Source organism: Solanum verrucosum, unplaced genomic scaffold, assembly GCF_900185275.1.
Source record: "Solanum verrucosum unplaced genomic scaffold, falcon-dt-bn FXZP01000066.1, whole genome shotgun sequence".
Taxonomy (NCBI): Eukaryota; Viridiplantae; Streptophyta; class Magnoliopsida; order Solanales; family Solanaceae; genus Solanum; species Solanum verrucosum.
Genome location: NW_026020117.1, coordinates 892,895 through 914,815, shown reverse-complemented (window position 1 = coordinate 914,815; position 21,921 = coordinate 892,895). Strand labels below are relative to the sequence as shown.

Below are 21,921 nucleotides of genomic sequence, written 5' to 3'. Positions count from 1 at the left end.
AAAATAAATTTATTAATGTGATTGAAATTTTACCTTAAACCAAGGCCAAAATCGAGTATTAGTCAAATTTTGGAATGTACACCAGTCATATTTTTTGGTTGTATAAATGTTGGTGCTATCTTACTAATTGCCTCGGCAACTATTTTAACATGCCGGTTAATTGTTTCAAGTGAATGTTGAAAAGTTTCACAATCGTGAGGTGTGAGTTAAAGTGACTATATGTGGGTGAGAATAATGAATTTTAAAAAGTAATGATGTGATTATAAATTTTATTTACATATGAAACAAATGCTTAGTAGATATAAATGTGGGGTTGTTTTAACAAAATATAAACTAATGGATCAATTATTGTATTAAAATATCTCAAATCATGATATGGAATCACCATGTAATTCCATATCATGGGTTTTAGAGAATATGGTATTACCTCTCATGATATGGAATCATGAGATGAAATCAGCGTAAAATCGCATGTCCAAACATTGATTCCATCTCACGATACCATATCGTGATATGGTATCGCATGGCCAAACGCCTACTAAGTGAGAGTTTTGGCTTGAGTCTGTGGTATTCTTAGGCCACATTCTGTCTAGAGAGGGAGTTAAAGTTGATACTCAGAAAATTGAGGCAGTGCAGAATTGGGCTAGACCCACATCTCCAACTGATATTAGGAGTTTCTTGGGTTTGGCTGGCTATTATAGAAGGTTCGTAGAAGGGTTCTCATCTATTTCGTCTCCTTTGACCAAGTTGACTCAGAAAATAGTGAAGCTTCAATAGTCTGAAGCTTGTGAGAAAATCTTTCAGGAATTGAAAAAGAGGTTGACTACTGCCCCAGTTTTGACCTTACCAAAAGTTACGTAAGGCTTTGTTGTCTATTGTGATGCTTCTAGAGTTGATTTGGGTTGTGTGTTAATGCAGAATGGAAAAGTTATAGCTTATGCCTCCAGACAGTTGAAAGTTTATGAGAAGAATTACCCAACCCATGATCTAGAATTGGTTGCCGTAGTATTTGCTTTAAAAATATGGTGTCACTATCTTTATGGTGTTCATGTGGATGTGTTTACCGATCACAAGAGTCTTCAATATGTGTTTAGTCAGAAGGAACTTAATCTCAGACAGAGGAGGTGGTTAGAGTTACTCAAGGATGATGACATGAGTATTCTATATCACCCAGGTAAGGCTAATGTTTTTGCTGATGCCTTGAGCAGGTTGTCTATGGGAAGTACCGCCCATTTTGAAGAAGATAAGAAATAGTTAGCAAAAGAGGTGCATAGACTTGCACGACTAGGAGTTCGACTAATGGATTCCACAGAAAGTGTAGTAGTGGTGATAAATGAGGCTGAATCATCACTAGTGTCAGAAGTAAAAGGGAAGCAAGACCAAGATACTTTATTGCTTGAATTAAAGGAAAGTGTTCATAAGGAAAAAGTGACCGCTTTTGAACAAGGGGGAGATGGTGTTTTGAGGTATCAAGGTAGATTGTGTGATAGATTACAAGAGTAATTGGGATGATCACCTACCTCTTATTGATTTTTCTTACAACAATAGTTACCGCTTGAGTATCTAAATGGCTCCTTATGAAGCTTTTTATGGGAGAAGATGCAGATCTCATATTTGATGGTTTGAAGTTGGTGAAGCTGGATTGATTGGACCAAACTTAGTTCATCAAGTTATGGAGAAAATTAAAGTTATTCAAGAGAAGCTAAAAACAGTGCAGAGTCATCAGAAATCCTGCACTGATGTTAGGAGAAAGGAGTTAGATTTTGAAGTAGATGATTGGGTCAACTTGAAAGTTTCACCCATGAAGGGTGTTATGAGATTTGGTAAGAAGGGGAAGCTTACTCCCCGGTATATTGATCCTTACAGAATATCCAAGAGGATTGGTAATATAACTTATGAGTTGGAGCTACCACAAGAGTTAGTTGCGGTTCATCCGATATTTCACATCTTCATGTTTGAAATGTGTATGGGCGATCTGTCATTGATCATACCAACTGAAGATATTGGTATCACGGATAGCTTATATTATGAGGAGATTCCTATTCAAATTCTAGTTCGCCAAGTTCGCAAGTTGAGGACTAAGGAAGTAGAATCAGTTTGTTGAGGAAGCTACTTGGGAAGTTGAAGAAGATATGAAGAAAAGATATCCACATCTCTTCGAATCCAGAGAAATTACAAAACAAGGTACTAATTCTCTTTTAGTACTCTTTAACTTATGAGATTGCATGTTGTATTTGCATTGCTTGTAGGGTGTTTGAGCTGAATGTTAGATATTGCACCCTTAGCCTACTAATAGTAATCTTATTCGAGGATGAATATTTCCAAGGGGGAGATATTGTAAAACCCTGTAACTAGAAAGAACTAAAAAATAGTTTAAAAGGAGCAACTAATCATTTTTGGAAAGTATAAAGAAAATCTGGAAATTTTTGAAATGTGAAAGCTGATTTTTGGGTCAAATTCAAATGACCATAACTTCTATATCAGGATGAATTAGGTGTGCTTTCAGTTATAATAGGAAAGATCTTGGAATAATATTTCTAACTCCACCGAGATTGCGTAATTCCGAGTTTATATGAGCGAGATATGCCCATTCGAAGTTGGGTTGTTCGAATAGGAAATGTCCAATCCGGATTTTAGAAGGGCATTATGGTCTTTTTCATACCCCATGACTTAATTTAGTTTTTTAGTAATTAATTGGGGTCTAAACTGATAGGATTCAGTTTACGCTTTGGGGAAAAGAGTTAGGGTTTTGAGAGAAGAGTAAAGAAGAGGAGAAAAGATGAGAAGGAGTAAAATTCGTCAAGATCGTTCAAGATTAATCATGGATTTCATCAAGGGGTGATCCCTACGATGTATGTGACTTCACATAGCATTGGGTTCGTTCACCCACGCGCCAAACATCTTTATTTCAGTATGATTTTCTTCCTAAAAGATTGAGACTTTGATGTTCTTCAGTTGTATTCTTGAATTGCTTTAGTTCTTGAATTTGGGATGAGATTGAGGAGTTCTTGAGAGTTTAAGGTCAATTTTAGAGTTGTTTTGAGTTAGGTTCTTGGGTAAATTTGTTGGGTATTTGAATCTAAAGAGGATTTAAGAAAACGAATCGAATTTAGGCGAATTGGGGTTAGAAAACAAAGAAGGAATAAGTCGGGCAAATCTAGGAACCAGGTCCGCGAATTTGAAAATTCTCTCCCGTGTCGCGGAGCGGTCACGGACCGTTCTGCCTCAAAATTTATTTCGTGACTAAATTATTAAATGCATCTCTGCGTTGTGGACTTGCTTCCAGACAATGATTTCTTGATATTTTCTCATGTTTAACTATCTAAAAACACTTCTAAATATCATGAGATCTTTCCTATCACAAATCACAATCCTTGAATCCATACTTCAATTCAAGGATTAGTTAAGAGTCAAGTCAAGAAAAGTTCATAGAATCTTCCAAAAGTCTTTTACAAATATTTTAACTTTGTTTTAAGACTTGAGTGTTGAGTTGAGTAAAGAGTAAAGTTTGAAGTTCATTTCTTCAAGAGTATATCGGGACTATGTATTCCCAAAGAGTAAAATGTTTTTCACATTTAAGAAAGAAAGGAAACTTTGATTTCCAAAAGAGGATTTGAGCTAGTTTTTCAATAAAGAGCCTTTGATGATTCCTTAGTGCTTTTTTTAGTATAGACTAGTGGATCCACTTAGTAGTTTAGGTTCTATACTCATGGCAAGGTATAGGACGGCGTTGACAGCGTGAAGCAAAATGTGTATCATCACGATAGATCTTAAGTGATGGTTGTCAGTTAGAGAAACTCCCACAATAGTATTTTGTATTTTTATATACATCAGAAATATTTGTAATTTCATATACAAATAGAGTTCATATTGTATCTTTGCATAAATACAAAGTTATTATTGTATTTATAAATAAACAGAGTTGAAAACCATGTTTTAAAGTTTTTCTTCATACTGCATTTATTTACACTGCTTTATATTGAAATCAGTTCAGTTCAGTTCAGTTTAGTTGAGCCAGGTAAGTTCTTCTGTTCCTTTTAAGCTTATGTCTTGCTTTAGAATTCCCCTCGCATACTCGTACATTCAATATACTGATGCTATTTGGCCTGCATCTTATTATGATGCAGACACAGGTAAACCAGGATCATCATCCAGCGCCTCGTTGATCTAGTTGAGCATTCAGAATCATTTGGTGAGCCTCCTTGCTTTCCGGAGGGCTCTTTTGTTATCATTTGCTTTAAGTATTTCATTTGTTAGGATGATCAAGGGTCTTGTCCCGACATCCATCTCGGTTGTTTTAAAGGATTCATAGACAGTCAGATGTTTGTTCTTAAGTTTCTATTTCTTGTTTTAATGGTTGAGACTTGAGTTGCCATTTTTGGCCAGTGAATGTTATCTTGATACATTCTAAGTGTTTATTGAGTAGTTCAGTTTACTTTTAAAAGTATTTTTCTTTATGAGTTAAGTCTTCCGTTGAATAAGCAGCCAGGCCAAAGGTTTGCTTGGGGCCAGCAATGGTTCTCGAGGGCCAGCCACGTCCAGGGTGTAGGCTCAGGGCGTGATATCAACATTTAAATAAATCAAATGTCACTATAACATATAATCACCTCAATTATAACAATTATACGGGTTCAATAAAGAAACACAAATACACAAAAGAAATCAAGTCACTAAATACGTTAGCTAATGCCCATATGCTTGGCATTCTCAAATTACAATATATCCTATTACAGTAATAAATTTTCCCTTTAATAACACCAGTACTCGTACCAATGCTTGTCATACCATTGGTACGAGACCCCCATCTTTCGCCCTTACCCATTGTCCATTTCATTTTTAATCTTCAATTAGAAAACGTCCCTCAATGAAGTCTAGGAAGTCTTAACATACCTCGAATGCCGAACACATGTCACGAATCTTCAAGATTTTGTCTTTCCTTTTCGTAAAGCGTCATAACGTTCCCAATCTATCAAATATGCAATCTTCGTAAGCAATAGACACCCGTATTCCTATAGGTCTAGCCTAGATCCAAACACTCACCCTAATCTATAATTAAGTTCATAAATAATAGTGCCAACTAAATACGTCAAGTCTCATATTCCTAGAGTTTAAGCCTAGGGTTAAATCTAAATTTACCAAAATATCATAATTTTAATGATATTTATATAATACAGATAGATAACCAAAATTTGATTACCTATATTAAATCTACAACAATAAAGTAATAACTATAAGAAATTTCCAGAATTTTAAACCACTAGTAATAAACAAACAACAATAATAGTAATAAACAAGCAGAAATACATACAGTCCCATTTATCTACAAACCTTGTTTTGCCAATGATTAGCCCATCACCCACTCCTATACAGTTATCCTATACTCAAAAACTCATCTAAATATATATAATCAATTTCTTAAATCTCAAGCCTAGAGTTAAGTCTTAAATCCTCCAAATACATAACAATAATGTTGTTCACGAAGTACAATATACCTATAATTAATTACTTGATTTACTTTGTCAAAACTTGTATCAAATCTAAAGATCAAGGAAAGAAAATCTAAAATAAGGAAAACAACTACCCTGTAACTACACCCTGGAAAAAAACGAAAAGCAAAAAAAAAAAAAAAAGTTCGCCACCCAGCTGTACATTAATTTTCCAATACCACCAATTTGTTACTTGGATTTGTCCAATCATCAATCTACCCTTATCTAACATTAAACCTTGAAATTAATCTCCACTATTGTATTCTCTCCTACCCTAATAAGTACAAAAATTGCAGCCAGTAAGAGCTCATCCCTACATTCCTTATCACCAACCATATACCTATTATTCCCACCCATTGTAACAATCATCATATGCATTACATAAAGCACAACGAAAAACCTTTACCTGAAGCATGCGGTTTCTTTTCCCTCGTACACGTTTTGCCACAATTTGTTATTTGTGTTATGCCAATCACCCCTTTAACTTAAGGGAAAATTACATTGAAAAACAAACGTATATCAATAAATTACTTAAAATAGCTATTGTTTACTTTATTTACCATTCGCCACCTGTTCTTTGTCATAATAACGCTTGTTAGTTTTGTATAAGTGTGCCTCTTTTTATCGGGTTCACACGCTACTTGCTTGTTTCTACATATTTTTTCATTTAACCTTTTTCATGCACCCTAAATACAAATTTTCAATCTCTCCCTCTCAATATGTTCTCCCAGATTTTTCAGGTAATTGTTTTGCCGGTTTCAGACTTATTTCATTATTTTGTATTTGTATATTACTGCGAATTTTTTTGTGCCTTTTCAGTTTTTTTGGTTTGATACATCCAAAATCATGGATGAAGAAGAAACACCTTCTAAGAGATTCACTAGAGGTATACAATCGAATCAACATTTTTTGGATGATTTTCCATCTTTCTCTTTGGGTTTTACTTAGGATTTCCAAGAAATTTCAGGATCCGTTGCTAAATCTCGAATTAATCAACAAAAGGGTATGTCGCAGTCTGGTAATACCCCATTGAAGATGCAAGAAGTCGTTCATGTTGCAAATTCAACAGGAAAGACTAAAAAAGTGGATAAACATAAAGAAGACAAATCAGTTGATGTTTTGACTTCAAAGAAGAAGCGTAAAGTAAAAGAGTTAGCATCTACAAGCAATAAACAAGACAAATCAGTTGATGTTTTGATTTCAAAGAAGAAGCGTAAAGTAAAAGAGATTGCATCTACAAGTAATAAAGAAGATGCCCAATCTGATTCAGTTGAACAACTACATTTTGAAAGAATTGAGGTAATTTGTATAATATATAATTGTATATATGTTTGAAGTTCAGGTCTAAAATTGTATGCATATATGTAACTGTTTGAATATATTTGTACCTGTATATATAAAATGAAATTCTATATTTCAATAGTTGTTGTCATTATTTTGAAATTTGTGTTATACTTAATTTCAAATTGTATAATTCTTTTTGTTTCACAGTTGTATTCATATTTGTATAACTTTGTATTTGTATATAGATATTCACATTGTATAACTCCGTATTTGTATATAGATATTCACTTTGTATAACTCCAACTTTGTATATAGATATTCACTTTGTATAACTCCAACTTTGTATATAGCTATTCACTTTGTATAACTCTAATTTTGTATATATATATATTCAATTTGTATAGTTCCATATTTTTGTTACTGTTTTTTCCGTTTGTGTTGTATAATTATACATTTGAAATTGTATTATAAATTTACATTATTTATTAGGGAGTACAATTTATTCTCAAGGAAGATCCACTTTACACCCCACACATGCAATGCTATACCAATATTGGGGTAATGAATCAATTATTTTTATGTATAATTCAACTGTTGAAAAATACCTTATATTTTTATGTATTTGTATATAGGGATTGTGGTCTATACATTTCGGCATTGCAGAGTTCTTGAGTGATGGAAATGGCATTCCAACAGGTCCATTTGATCCTGATTTTTTGCGTAGCAGATATGCAGTGCTGTTGTGGAATTATGGCATGCGCAAAAATCAAGCTAAGGCGATTAGTGGCAGTGAGGCACCAGCCAAGCCAATCAGATCAAACGTTGATGTGGATAGTAGTGAACGTGTCACAATCACTTAGTTTTATTGTATTTTTTTATGTTTGTTTGGAATCTTGTATTAGCAGTAATACTTTTTAAATATTCCAGTTTGATGGGAACAACATTTTGTTGGATCTATTATTTTGTTTAATGAACTCAGATTTGCATTTTTATTTTATTGATGTTTCATATATTATAAAAAAAAAATCGTGAATATAAACTGATTTATACTAATTTATATAGATGAATAGTTTGACATATTATACAATAATTTTTGAATAATTATACAACTTAATTGAGAAATCATTATACAAACACAATTATTACTATAGAAAATTGTATATATAACTATATATTTGTTCCCCTCTCTCACTTTATACAAAAACACAAATGTATAAAATGTGTTTTTGTTTGTATAAATCAAGAGAAATTATATATATGCATATATTTTCATTCCCCTCTCCCCCCTCTCCAAGATCTTGCTCACCACTCTCCCACATCTTGCTCCCTCACTCGCCTCTCTCACTTTATACAAAAACGCAAATGTATAAAATGTGTTTGTATTTATATAAAGCGAGAGAAAATTGTATATATACATACTTTTCATCCCCCTCTCTCCCCTCTCTCAATTTATACAAACACAGATGTATACATTGTCTTTGTGTTTGTATAAAGCGGGAGAAAATTGTATATACAGATACAAATGCATATATTTTCATCCTATACACTTTTGATTACACAAATACGATTTTCTCTTGCCCAGTTTTTTTTTTGTCATGCTCTATTTCTCACTTTATACAAACACAGATTATACAATTGATCTTTTGTATATGTATACCAAAACAGATTATACAATTGCTTTCTTTTGTATAAGAACACTAATAATTTATGCGTAGTTCAACTTTCATAAAATTCACTGTTCTGATAACAACTATCGAAAATAGTTATACATAGTGGGTACCTATTAAATTCATTTGTAAATAGTATTACATAGGGGGTACCTATTAAACACCAATCGTGATCATGTATCTATACAACTCAAATAATATTCAAATGTCAAAAGTGAGAAAATATTAAATGTACAAAATCATCATAGACATTTCAAATTGAATCATTCCTAAACTTCTCGAGGCTGATTTCTACAAGAACGCCTATTGTGACCTGCAATACCACATGTACTGCATGTATTTGTCCCCTTAGGTTCAAACATCTCTCTTGCTGATTTGTCGCGAGCCTTTTTTCTTGCTCTTCCAAGAGGCCTTTTGAATTCTGGACGAAGAACTAAATCAGTCATTATGTATCCAGGGACCACCCACTCTGTTTAATCTGGCAATGGGTATATTGGAAAACCATAAGTCTTCAACACTATTGTCGGTGTGTATAAATTCGAGCAGAACTCATTTGTTCCTAAACTCTTGAACTTCAAAACAGCCCAAGCATGTTCACGTGGTATTTCTTCATACTGAAATCTTCCACAAGTATACCTTTTCTTCTGAAGACAAACTATATAATTTCTACCTTTATCATTGACATTGTGAACATATTCAGTTGACGAAAAAACCTCCAATATACAAAAATAGATCAAAACAGATTATTATGTACAAATATATACAAATATATAGAAACCATACCATCAGTCGTGTACTCATTACTTCATTGATTTTGAGTATCTCCTGAAATTTTCCAATCAAGGGAGTAAATGTGAATGATTCCTCTTTTTTGTTATCACAATTCCATCTGCCAAACATCAGCCTAACTTCCTCTAGAAAATCATAAATTGGCAATTCTCTTGCTGAAACTAATGCCGCATTTATACTTTCTGTGATATTCGATGTCATTGACCAACCACGATGAACTGGTGCATAAATCCTATACCACTTATCATATCCAGCTAACTCCAAGTATTCCTTTACTCGTATATCTACCTTCTCTACTATCTTCATTAGCCTATCAAAATCTAATTGATTGGACGTCTTAGCCATTGTATAGAATACTGGACTTAATTTTTCATGGGATTTTTTGTACTTTGTCTGAACATTCTTCCAAAGGTGCCACATACAAGCATAGTGTTGCAAATCATTATACACTTGCGTAACAGCCTTTATGATGCTATCATTTCTATCAGACACAATACACATATTGTTCCTTTCCCCATACGATTCTCTTAGTTATTCAAAGAACCATGTACAAGAGGCATCATTCTCTAAATCTAAGACACCGTATGCTAGTGGAAATATATGACCTACACATATATATTTATACAGTTACAGAATTGCAGATTATAAATATATATACAAAGAGTTATGTATAACAGTCATTCAGAATTCATATATGTATATATAATATAAAATACATATTTATATACCTGCACCGTCAGTCGTGCTTGCTGCTACAAAAGTTCCATTATAAGGTCCTCGGAGGTGACTCCACAGGTCGGCAATGGTCAAATTCTTCGATGAAAGGATCCAATGCAACAAATAGGTACAAAAATCTATCTTCATCTGTTTTCTGCAAACGTATATGGGATCCTGGATATGTAATACCCAATATATACAAATACTCAGGTAGTTTGCTGTAGGATCCTCTTGGCGTGCCCCTCAAAGAAATCAAAAGCCCTTTCTTTAGCTCTCCAAGCCAACATTAAGTTATATCAACACCAAGATCCAGCTTCATATATTTTTTTATGTCAGCACGTGTGTATTTCCTTTTATGATCTACCAATTTAGGCTTAACAATTCCTCCAACTAAATTGCTTGTTACATGTCGTTGTGAATACACCCTATCTTTCAGTGAACATTTATGTTCAGCATTGAACGCTCTTATTCTAAACATTCCTGATTTGTTAATATCTGAGGCCGCCTTCATTAACCAATCGAATTCGGAGAAATACACAAGTGTATAGCTACACGTAAAATAACCAATATATATACAGATAAGTCAAAATTATACACCTAATAACAGTTGAACAGATTTATACAAATGATGTTACCTGATTGAATTTGACCTCTTTGTTTTAAACTGAAATCGTTCCGCAATTGCATATTGCTCCATCACACACTTCAATGTAGCTTTATTATTGTATACTTGATCTATCTTTACATACTTATGTGATGGATCAGTAATCACCACACTACAATTCTCCATTTGAAAGGTATCAAGGGGATTTACTATCTCTGCAACCGTCAGTCTCTGTTTTCCAAATTCCTCAAAACCAGTTATACAAAGTGATCCAGAAATACCAGATGCTACCATAGTTGAACTTTCACAATGTTCATTGTTCTGATAACACCTATTAGAAATAGTTATACAAAGGGGGTATTTGTTAAATTCATTTGTAGATTTTTTTAGCATTACATATACCAGCACCCCCATCTCATTGTGTATCACCATCCTAGTACTGCTCTGATCAACCTTATATTCAATTTTTAGTACCTTCACAGTCACATCCACAGTTAGTTGAGTTGCAATTATATTATACAACTCTGTAAACGAGGCATTTTCTCTAAAAACAACTCCCTCAATAACATAGTCAACATAACAGTTTGTATCATCCCATTTTCCAGAATGCATTACCAAAATAGCTATTGAAGACATTCTTGTATACAATTAAATATAAATGTAAATCAGTTGTTATTAATCCATTTATACATACACTAATTTATACAATTTTACAAATCAAAATCACTTTATAACAACTAATTTATACAATAATTAACACGGTTCTATTCTTCCAACTATTTTATACAATTAATCACTGAAATAGTTCAATTATACAAATACAAATATAAAAGTTTATATTTATACAAACAATAACTTATACAGACACTAACTCCACATAAACTACAACTATCAATGAAATATACATATTCAAATTGAAATTCAACTAAAACTAATTTATATAATTTTACAAATCAAAATCATTTTATACAAACTAATTTATACAAAAATTAACTTTATACAATTAATCACTGAAAAAGCTCAGTTATACAACTGCAGATATAAAAGTCTACATTTATACAAATAATAACTTATACAGACACTAACTACACATAAACTACAGATATCAATGAATTATACATATTCGAATAACAATTCAACTAAAATTAATTTATACAATTTTACAAATCAAAATCACTTTATACCAACTAACTCCACAAAAAACAATTGAAACATATATTCAATCAAAGCTCCGATTATCAATTCCCATTTGAATATCGATTAAATAGCTTATACAATTATAGATATATATTCCTCATTAATAGATCAATTAAAATACAATTGAAACAGTTTCTTCAATTAGAAGAACTAAATATCAATCGATTCAACCAAAGCTCTAGAGCACCAAACAGAAAAGAGATGAAATTCATTGTATTATCTACCTGTTGTATAATCAACTATGAAATTAATTGATTTGTTCTTGAATTGTGGTCGCCGATACGACGATCTCAGAAGAAAAGTGAGTTGTCGGCAAGATTGGATCAGATGTACACAGATGAAATCAATTCGGTTGTAGAAAGAAGATATAACGGGTAGAAAAGTCTAACGAGCGTTAATTAAGGGGTTTTTGATACCCTCTCTAAGCCGATATTACCGCCATTAACTTTCAAAATATTTGAATTCTATTTTGTATAAAATTGTGAAAGAAAGTAAATTATACACACGATCACAGCTGTAGCAACTTAAAATATAGCTACGGTTGGTAATTATGGAAACTTTAGCTAAGGAGAATAATTAATTTAATTATGGTAGCTATATGCGAAAATTTCCCTTAACTTAATTCAATATATGGGCAAAGTGATAGAGGGTATTAAATGGGCAAATTACAGAAATAACATATTTTTAAGGTAAAATTATAATTTATCCCTTAAAAATTTATAATTACATAAATCTCTCAAACTAATACAATAATATAAGCTCTGAAACATTAATCTGATGCGCGAGATACAATAATATAAGCGCGGATACATTAATCGTTAAGTAAGATACATTACATTTTATACATGATACACTAATCTGATGTACATTTTATACACGATACACTAATCTGATGCGCGAGATATACTAATTTGATGCGCGAAAATGAGGGATTTTGGAGATATGTAAAACTTATAGGGGATAATGGTAATAAGTAAACTAAATGGTGGGATTTCTGTAAGTTTTCCTTAAATTTATGACAGACTTGGCCCAGTACTTTCAACTATATTAATTGCTTAATAATTATTTGTTAACTAAATAATCGTAGCTATCAAATAGTTAAAAATTTATATTTAAAATTTTATGAGAAGAATCAAAATAGTCCAAGTGCCCAAAACAACCTAACGGGTCATTACATCACATACAACTAGGCTTTTATAGTAAAACTGTGATTATGAACTTGTTAATTGTTATACCGAATTATATATATATATATATATATATAATATCTTTTTGGATGAGAACAGTCCTTGAATAAATATACAGATGCATCACCTTGAATTTTGGGGATTAATCTTAAATAATTTTAGGATGACATTTCTAGATATACATTGTTATGAGATCACATACAGAATTGACGAAAAGATCGATTTCAAAAGGATTGTAAAAAGAACTCAATAATATTTTTGAAAGAATATATTCATGTGATGATGCGTCAATTCTTACACTATTTAACAACACGTCAGAAGTGTTAAGTCTAATTCCATTTGAGGGAAGGGAACAACTATCGATAACTATTTCAATTACCAGTATTTATATTAACTTGTGCTGCATGTAATAATAGATAAAGATTTTATTGAATCTAGCTTCCAACACCATGATTGAATTACGTAGACTATATTTCCTTAGATGAACATAACCGATAGATTGCAAACTTACTATTTTCTCTTCTTTGTCTATGTAACACTTTTAAATTTGGAGTTAAGAATTCTATTCTTACAAATTCTTTTAGGGTAAAATCATCCCGAACATTTATGGTCATTTATTTTCTCACTCTATTACCTTGACATTACGAATGATCTCATGTAATTGTGTAAGTACATATTTATATTAATATATATTAAATATAGAAGACTTGGACTTGGACTTGGGGATTGGGCTTGGGCTTGGATCGGAACTTAAAATATATATTTGCTCTATAAATAACAATGTTTTTACAAACAAGAATAATATATATAGAAAGAAGGGTCATATCATATCTATATCTGTAATGCAATACAAACTATACAAAATAGGTCCAAAATTAATAAAGTGCCGAAGAGACAAATGACTCAAGATAGAGATAATGATAGTTTATGTTCACTCAATAATTATATTGTGATCATCATTTTTGAGAAATCTTTTCACAATATCCACGCATGGTTGCATAACAGTAATTCTACATACTTCGTCAACAACTTCTTTTCTATCTCCTTTGAAAACGTCAGTAACAATAATATGATGCACCAACCACATTTTCTCATTTATTAACCGTTGAATCTTGACAAGTTGGTGACAAATTAATAAACCAGTATTACGCTTTATATTCGCAATTGATAATTGAAGAATCGTCTTCTTTGATTCATCATGTTCGTCTATATTGGTTTCTTCTCTTAAATATTTGTCCATTTCGAGGACACCAATGGACCGTCGGATTCCTTTGGTGTAATTTGCAATTGGAATAAAAATCTGTAGCACCTCATCAACTAGCCTTGTATGCAACATAAATTTAAGAAGAGTTTAATTTAGTGGAACATATATTTGATAACCAAAAATATTATTAAGAAAATTACATCAGAAAAGTTTTTAGCTCGATGCATGATTATATCTTGATTGATAAATAAAACAATTACAAAAATTACCTGCATTGACTATTTCATTAACCCTCATGTCAACTCTACGGTTCAAGACTTATTGCTCTACATCAATCCAAATTAAGCAAGTATCATGCTTATATTTGAACATGAACACATGGTCTTCCACAAGTTTTTCAATATACAAATTTGAACCTCCAACAATTATTGGAAAACATTGAGTCTTCAAAAAAAAAATTATGTAGACAATTGCTTGCAAATAAAAATCTTTAGTTGTGAAGTCGGAATCCCACTCAATTTCACCTAAGAAAATGTGATCAAATTAACTCTCATAGTTGGAATAAATAATTTTTTAATAGTTAAGTATATTTCCACTAGAATCTACAATTACTACTATTAAATTATCTAGGTAGTCATTTGATATAAATATTGTTGGAAATAAATATATATACCTAACAAATAGTGTCGTACACCTTGTTTCTCTGTGTGTGTGATCTTTTTTGTAACAATTTTAAGTCCCTTATATACTTGCATTTTGTCCGAGTTGATTATTTCTCTTCGAAAATGGGTGGCAAGGTCAACAGAGAGACAGGATTTTCCCGTTCCTGTTGCTCCCATTATGAACACCACTTTATTATTGTTGAACTTGTTATTGTTGATGAAAGTATTCATGTTATCTATACATAAAATAAAATCAAAATAATAATTACTTTACAATAGTAAATAATCTCATGAAAACCACTCATGCATATGGTCAGACAATAAAAAATCTTGTAAATATAAAGTTAATAAGTAGCGACCTTTCTTGAGATGGAATATACTATGCAAAACAAGATATATTTTTCTTGATGGTGTTTATGAAAGAAATTGCATTTAACTTTTATAGTAAAATTTGTTTGTGGACTTATTAATTTGGATACCATATTAAGAATTACTGATATCTTTTAGGATAAGAATGACTTTTGAAAAATTTATGGATATGTCAACTTGAATTTTGCTAATTGATGTTTGCGTAATTAAGACACACCTTCCGATGCAAGTGTCTACGATCATACAATAGTTTAGTAATTCAACCAAGGGTTGGCGTCGAGTCTCAAGGGAGTGGGCGTGATAATTAGTGGTTAAGGGCGAAAGTGCTCAGCCTAATCATAGCTAAAGACTTTGGCGAATGAAAATATAACAGATTAAAAAGGATGACGCAAGCGTCAAGTATCAAATGGGGGTTTGTAAGCAAGAAACAACTAAAACTGTGAAAATAAGGAAAAATGCAAGTATGGAGACGGGATTCTTGGGATGTGATAGGAATACGGGATAGACTAAATCATTGGGTACATGCTTTTGATAGTAAATTCATTGAGTATTTGTGACTAGGCTAGACTTTAAGGGAGATAAGCTCTCTCTCGAGCAACTTACCCCATTTCAAATGCGTTCTTCTCGGACACTAAGTTCCCGAATGAAGAACAGCCTACGCCTTAACCCACTCACTCTCTCAAGCTGAGTGTGTGGACATGGGACTAGGGTTCACTCTCTCGAGCTGAAGCTCATGTCGACCAACTCACATTGGCCCTCAATTTAGTGGTCTTAGTTTTACGATCTCTCTCTCGAACAACCCGAAAACACATAAATAAACTTGTATTTGCAACTACAAATTCATTAAATTCATCCACAACCACTAAACAAAATCATATTTAAACTACGAATAGACTATCAACAAGCAAGATCCAACATCTAATCGAACCCATATTCACGAAATCACACCCCAAGAATTGGGGTTTTAGCTACGCATGTAAAAGAGATAAAGACGTATACCAATATCAATTTCCATCCATGGGTATGCAAGATTAAGTCTTAAAACACGCCAAGAGTGGAGAATCCATAGAACCAAGTTCAATTCCTTGAATTTAAAACCCTTTGAAAGCTCCCAGTTTTTCAAAACCCTCTCCAAAACTTAGCGAGAATATCTCCATAAACTCTGCCTAAAACTTAATAATCTAAAAACTAAATAAAATAAGTTAAAATTTTCTCCTAAGAAAAAAAATTGAATTAGTATTCATAGTTTTCAGAACATGTGGTCCGAAAGATCTTTCGGTGACATTAGTGGGAATCGCCGATGCATTCGGCAATCCGCCCTTTGGTCTACTTCGGCGTCTTTCATCAGTTACCTTCAACATCTCTGTGTCCTAGAAAATTAGGCAATATATCACTGCTTCGTGGAGTCGCTCGGCGATACGCCGACTGCTCCTTTTCACCGCCGATTTTCCCCTTTCGTTCAGGGCTCACCACACTGGAACAAAAGGCGAATATGCAATCTATTGGCGATTCGCAGATCTTCATTCCTTCGTTCTTTTAGCTTCTTTTGATCCTTTTTTTCTCGATAGTGTCTATGCTTTCCCTCAACTTTCAAATAACTGAAACTTAAAGGTTTTCATCAGATATCGAGAAAAAACATGTATTTGAGGACACTAATTTCATCAAAATATAGCCCTAAATGAGTCCAAATCGTGGACTCATCAACACCCCAACTTAAACTTTTGATTGTCCTCAAGCAACCTCAGTTACAGTCATTCCAAAAAGGTTTCTTGAACTATGCTACACAAGACTCAATCATGAATGCACACAACAAGACTCAAGTGACCTATGCAAAGATCAATTGTGCACTCTAAGATTCAAGTAGTGACCAACCAATATCAAAGAATCTCATGCTCACAATACTTGCCTCAAATTCAAGTTCAAGCTCAACTAAAGTGTTTGAATGCCCTGACAGAAAGAATGATTCCATAATCGCTCATAATTACTTAATCATCTAAAGTTCAAAAATCAGATGCAACGCTCACACTCACAAAGATGAAAACAATGCATGCTTTCACCCATAGGTTTACCCATATTTTCCAATTGTCATTTGTTTCAGCTGTCTCAAGCTCAAAAAAGGTCTTTTCAAGGCTTGTAATGGGGCTGAGTGCAGAGGTATGGTCATTTAGGCTTAGTGGCTTTCATCCTCATGAATTGTGGTGCTAACAACACTTCCTTCCCTTTTCCTTCATCATTTTCTTTAGTGCTCATAAGTCATCTTATTATTCACTTTCCCGTATGTGTTGGAAACCCCCTTTCTTTTGCACTTTATCACGCAACTTTCTTTTTCATTCTTTTTTTTCCTCTTGGGGTTCCATTTTTCTCAACACCATGGGTTAACGGAGACTACCCTTGCACTTCTTGATTTTCCCTTTTCTTCTCACCACACCCCCAACTTAGGCGTTTGTCTTAAGTTGGCTATTTATTAAACCACAAATCAAGAGGATTAACGGTAATGGATTAAGAAAGATCTAATTTTCATCAAGTTTCTTCCAAAGAAGGTTAAGGTTCGGGGGGTGTTTAAGAGAGGTTCACACACTCACAGGGTAAACCACCAAAACAGTATATGCCAAATTGGCTCACACTCTTCAAAGTTGCCTAAGATCATGTCAACAGAAAGCTTTACTTAGTCGATCGCACCAACGGGGCAAAATCAAGGATATATCATACATGTTTCAAAGTAAGACTCCACACTTTCTCTAGTGTGCAATGGTCATTACAAGAGATTTGATTCGATACTAGGCTAGTCAAAATGAGATGCAAAGAGTTCACATATTGTCTATGCAGCTTCATTTGTCCTTATCGTAGCCGCACATTCATGTTCATTTGATTTAGAGCACTATTCTAGTCATCGGTATTGATCGGGATCTAGACTTAAATTTTGCAAAAGAACAGCCACATTTATCACACAAGAGGTGGCAAAATTTTTTGGACCGGCTAAAATCATTTTGCAATAAAATAAATAAAAGGAGCCATAAGCTCAATCATCCACATAAATAGATAAAACACAATTTTAAAGTAGAACAAACCAAATATAAACAATATACGAACATCAAATAGCACACAAAGGTGGGCCTCACCCCACCACAAAAAAAAACAGTTTTTCCTAAAATGCATTTAACGCAGAATCCAAAAGGTAAGAAAAACAGAGATGGAGGTAAAGAGGGGATCCTGGCTAATTTGTCGCTTCATCTGTCTGTCCATTAGTGCCTGGAGTGACCCCCTGTAGGGCCAGCTTCACTGGATCCAGCAACAGGAGCCTTTGACAAGGAAACCTGCACAGCAGCATCTATCATGATTTCTTCAGTCTAGGCTATGTCGTCCGCTGCAGCTCCGTCAAACATATGTTCGTCAGTCTATGCCTCTAATTCAGGATCGATTATCTGCTTTGCTCTATCCCTATGTCCAGTGGTAGTCTGAGGCATCTCAGGCACACTGGAATCTCCATTGTTCCAAAGACCATGGACACATCAGTGGACTTCAGGTGGTCTACATCTTTTCGTAGTTCAGTAATGATAGCTTTTAAAGTTGTCACCTCCTTTGTGGACCCTTGGTTGTGCTCACACACTGTTATCCTGGCCGCTAAGGCATCAATGGTAGTGCTCAGAGGTGTCACAACGTCATTTAGGACAATCTGGATCATTCCTGGAGCAGGGGCCTCTAGACTAGTAGCCTGACGATCAGCAGAAAGAGATAGTTGTCCCATCCAGAGTAGGGAAGCTTGGGTGAGTGGAGCTCGGGAAACAGGAGCAACAGTAGTGGGTCTTAGAGACCGTGCAGCAGCAGAAGAACCTGGAGTATCAGCGGGAGTAGCAAGGGCAATGGATATACCTGAAGGCCTAGGGGCCAGAGTAGGCAGAGGTGCCTCTGCAGGCGATGATTCTGTGATTACTAACTCCACCGATGTTGCCTTCTTCCTTTCTGCTTGATCCTTAAGGTACTCGACTTCGATCCTTTGGATATCAGTAGAGGTTATGGGCCTCACTTCCACATCCTTCTTGGCAACTCAAGGCACCCGGGCTCGTTTGCATAATTCTATGATCAAGCCTAGGAATGGAAGTGAGGTTCGGCTCTGCCTTGCACGCATGAATATCTCTGAAGCAATGATTGTATCCAAGTTTGTCCAAGTCTCCTCTATGATACAACCCAGGCAAGCTACCTTGGCAAGGCGAAGGATCGACTTATTCTGGGATGGCATAATTGTGCTGCTGATAAAACTGGACCAGAACCTTGCGGCGATGTTTAATTCTTTCTTTTCAATCGAAAATCCTTCCGCCAACCACTTTGGAGTATCATTTGAAATTAGTGGGGCTAACCACTTTTTCATCTCATCTAGCTTCTTTGTTCTGATCAAGTGCTGGCAGTGATCCCCAATATTCGTGGACATACCCAAGACAACGTTAATTGCCTCACTATCACACTTCACCCTCCTACCTCTGATAACCACATAGTCAACTTCTTTGAAGGTTGTTGCTAGCTGCTTTTTTGGGGGTATTAGTGCATTGTATGCACTGTAGAACTCTCTTACCTAGTTAGGAATATAAGGGCCACGGGGTTTAATGAAGATTTGGAACTTGTGGTACCTGAGGCACTCTATTACCTCTGGGTGCCTATCTATAACCCTATCTATGGACATACATTTTTCCTCCAGAATTGTCCTCAGCTCCTCAGTCTTTACCTGATTCATTGACTTAGATGGGGAACCCTATACAAGAGGCGTTAATACCATTGCCTGTTCTAGAACTGGAGGTATAGTGGTGGTCGGCTGGGGAGTCTGGACCCTGGATGGATCATTCAGCTTCTTAGTTTGCCACTCAGCCCTCTGTGCTATTAACAGATCATCCTCATCAGAACTCACACCTTCGCTTTCAGATTGGTTGGGGTCATTTTTGTATCTGATAATTCAAGGGTCTTGTCTTTGCCCTTGCCTTTTCCACCAGTTGGGGAAAGTTTAGCAACTTTGCTTCTGGATGAATCTGCATCCTCGTTGATTGTAATCCCTTTTGTTTTACCTTGAGGTGGCTTACTTCTTCCTATAACTTTAGATCTAGATATTACTGCAAAGAATTGGGAAGAAGTTTAAAACGACTAAATCAAATTCATAGGGACACAATTGCAGAAAAACTCATCAATCAGGTCGGCAAATCACCAAGTTGCTTTTACGAGCTAGGCCGCTCGCCGATAGGAGTTGGGTCAAGAATGTTAACAAGTCGGCGATGGGAAAATCCTTTCGGTGAGTCACCGACTTCTTTCGGTGAACATGGTTTTATCCACCGAAAGGTACAGTGCAACAAAGGTTCATGTGTGTAGACAAAAGGCGATCAAGAAGACTTTCGGCGAGTCGCTAAAGGCTTTTGATGTCCAAAGACTTCTCACCGAAAGTTACAAAATCCAAATCGTGAGTAGAATGAAAATAAAGGTGATATGGGATCATTAGGTGAACCGCCAGTGGTTTGGCGAGCACGACCCAGCTAGCCAAATGGCCCAACATGCCTATTTCCAACCTGTCTTCTCGACTTCAACCCCGCAAACCCCCGAAAATAAAATCAAAGTATGCACTAGTACAATTAAACTTACAATTTTCCAGGCCTTTGCCCAACTTAAATAGTATGTAGTAGCACCTCATAAAAATTCATTCATGTTAAATCATCAGAACGGGATTCCAAAATTCAAAGCACACGGGTTGGATTCGTGAATCAAAAGAGGCACTTGAATAGTCTAACTTTATCAGAAACGCATAGTACACGACATAGGATAAAATTACTTGCAATGAGAGTATAAATATTTCAATTAAATGCAGGGTTTTGAGAACCAAACTTTTAAAAGATTAAGTCAAGATTGTCATGCTAGGCAGCAGATTAGTATAGATCCAAGCACTACTAATTGCTAAAATACTCATGAGATGCATTTTGAAAATACTAAGTAGGTGCGATTTTGCAAAAATCGAGAGTGAGAGAATATGAAAAAGGTTGGAAGTTAAAACCCGTGGCTTTGTAAAAACCATCTAGATCTCATCCATTTGGCGACATTAGTTGAATTCGCTCCGCTACTTGGCGATCCGACAAATGTTTATCTACCTCACCGAGTTTTACAGGACCCTCAGTCCAATTGAGGATCCAAACTGTGGTCTTTGTCGGGGTCGTTGATCTAGTCGGCACTTCGCCAATTGGACTTATGTAATTCATCCTATACTTTTCACAAACTTTTCATGCCCAATTCTACAAAATCAAAACACCATTATTTTAAAAATAACAAATTACAAACATTTAAGGGTTTGGATTGCCTCCCAAACAACGCCTTAGTTAACATCATGGCACGACGCAAGTTAACACTCATGCTCCAATGGTGAGGTCTGCCGCAACTTCATCAGGCAATCCTTCTTTTAAATCCGGATAGAGTTCAGTTAGCACTTGATCCATTTGAGAACCTAGTAGTTGAATGAGCATAGCATGGGAGGTCGTCATCTGGTTCAATAGCGATACTTTCTCCCTGAGCTCCTCCAGTACTCTATGTTGCTCACTGGATTTCTGGAGTAGAAGTATGAGCATTTCTTTGTTCTGTCCATCCTCCCTGTTCTTAATTCTCCTTCGTTCATGTGGAGGAACATAGAGCTCTTTCTTGTTGCATTGGACTTCAAGATCCTCAATTTTCTTTGTCAACTCATCTAACTGAGTTAGCAGGATCACTTAGTTGAAATTTATACTTTTTATTTCTTG

At 34.7% G+C, this 21,921-nt stretch overlaps 1 protein-coding gene across 1 annotated transcript; it reads right to left on the bottom strand.

Moving 5' to 3' along the window:
• Positions 1–8,910: 8,910 nt before the first annotated feature.
• Positions 8,911–9,571, bottom strand: LOC125825695 (uncharacterized). Its single transcript, XM_049505008.1, has 2 exons — positions 9,242–9,571; positions 8,911–9,150 (listed from the first exon to the last, which is right to left on the bottom strand). The coding sequence occupies exons 1-2, from the start codon at positions 9,569–9,571 to the stop codon at positions 8,911–8,913; spliced, it is 570 nt and encodes a 189-aa protein (XP_049360965.1).
• Between the last annotated feature and the right edge of the window lie 12,350 nt (positions 9,572–21,921).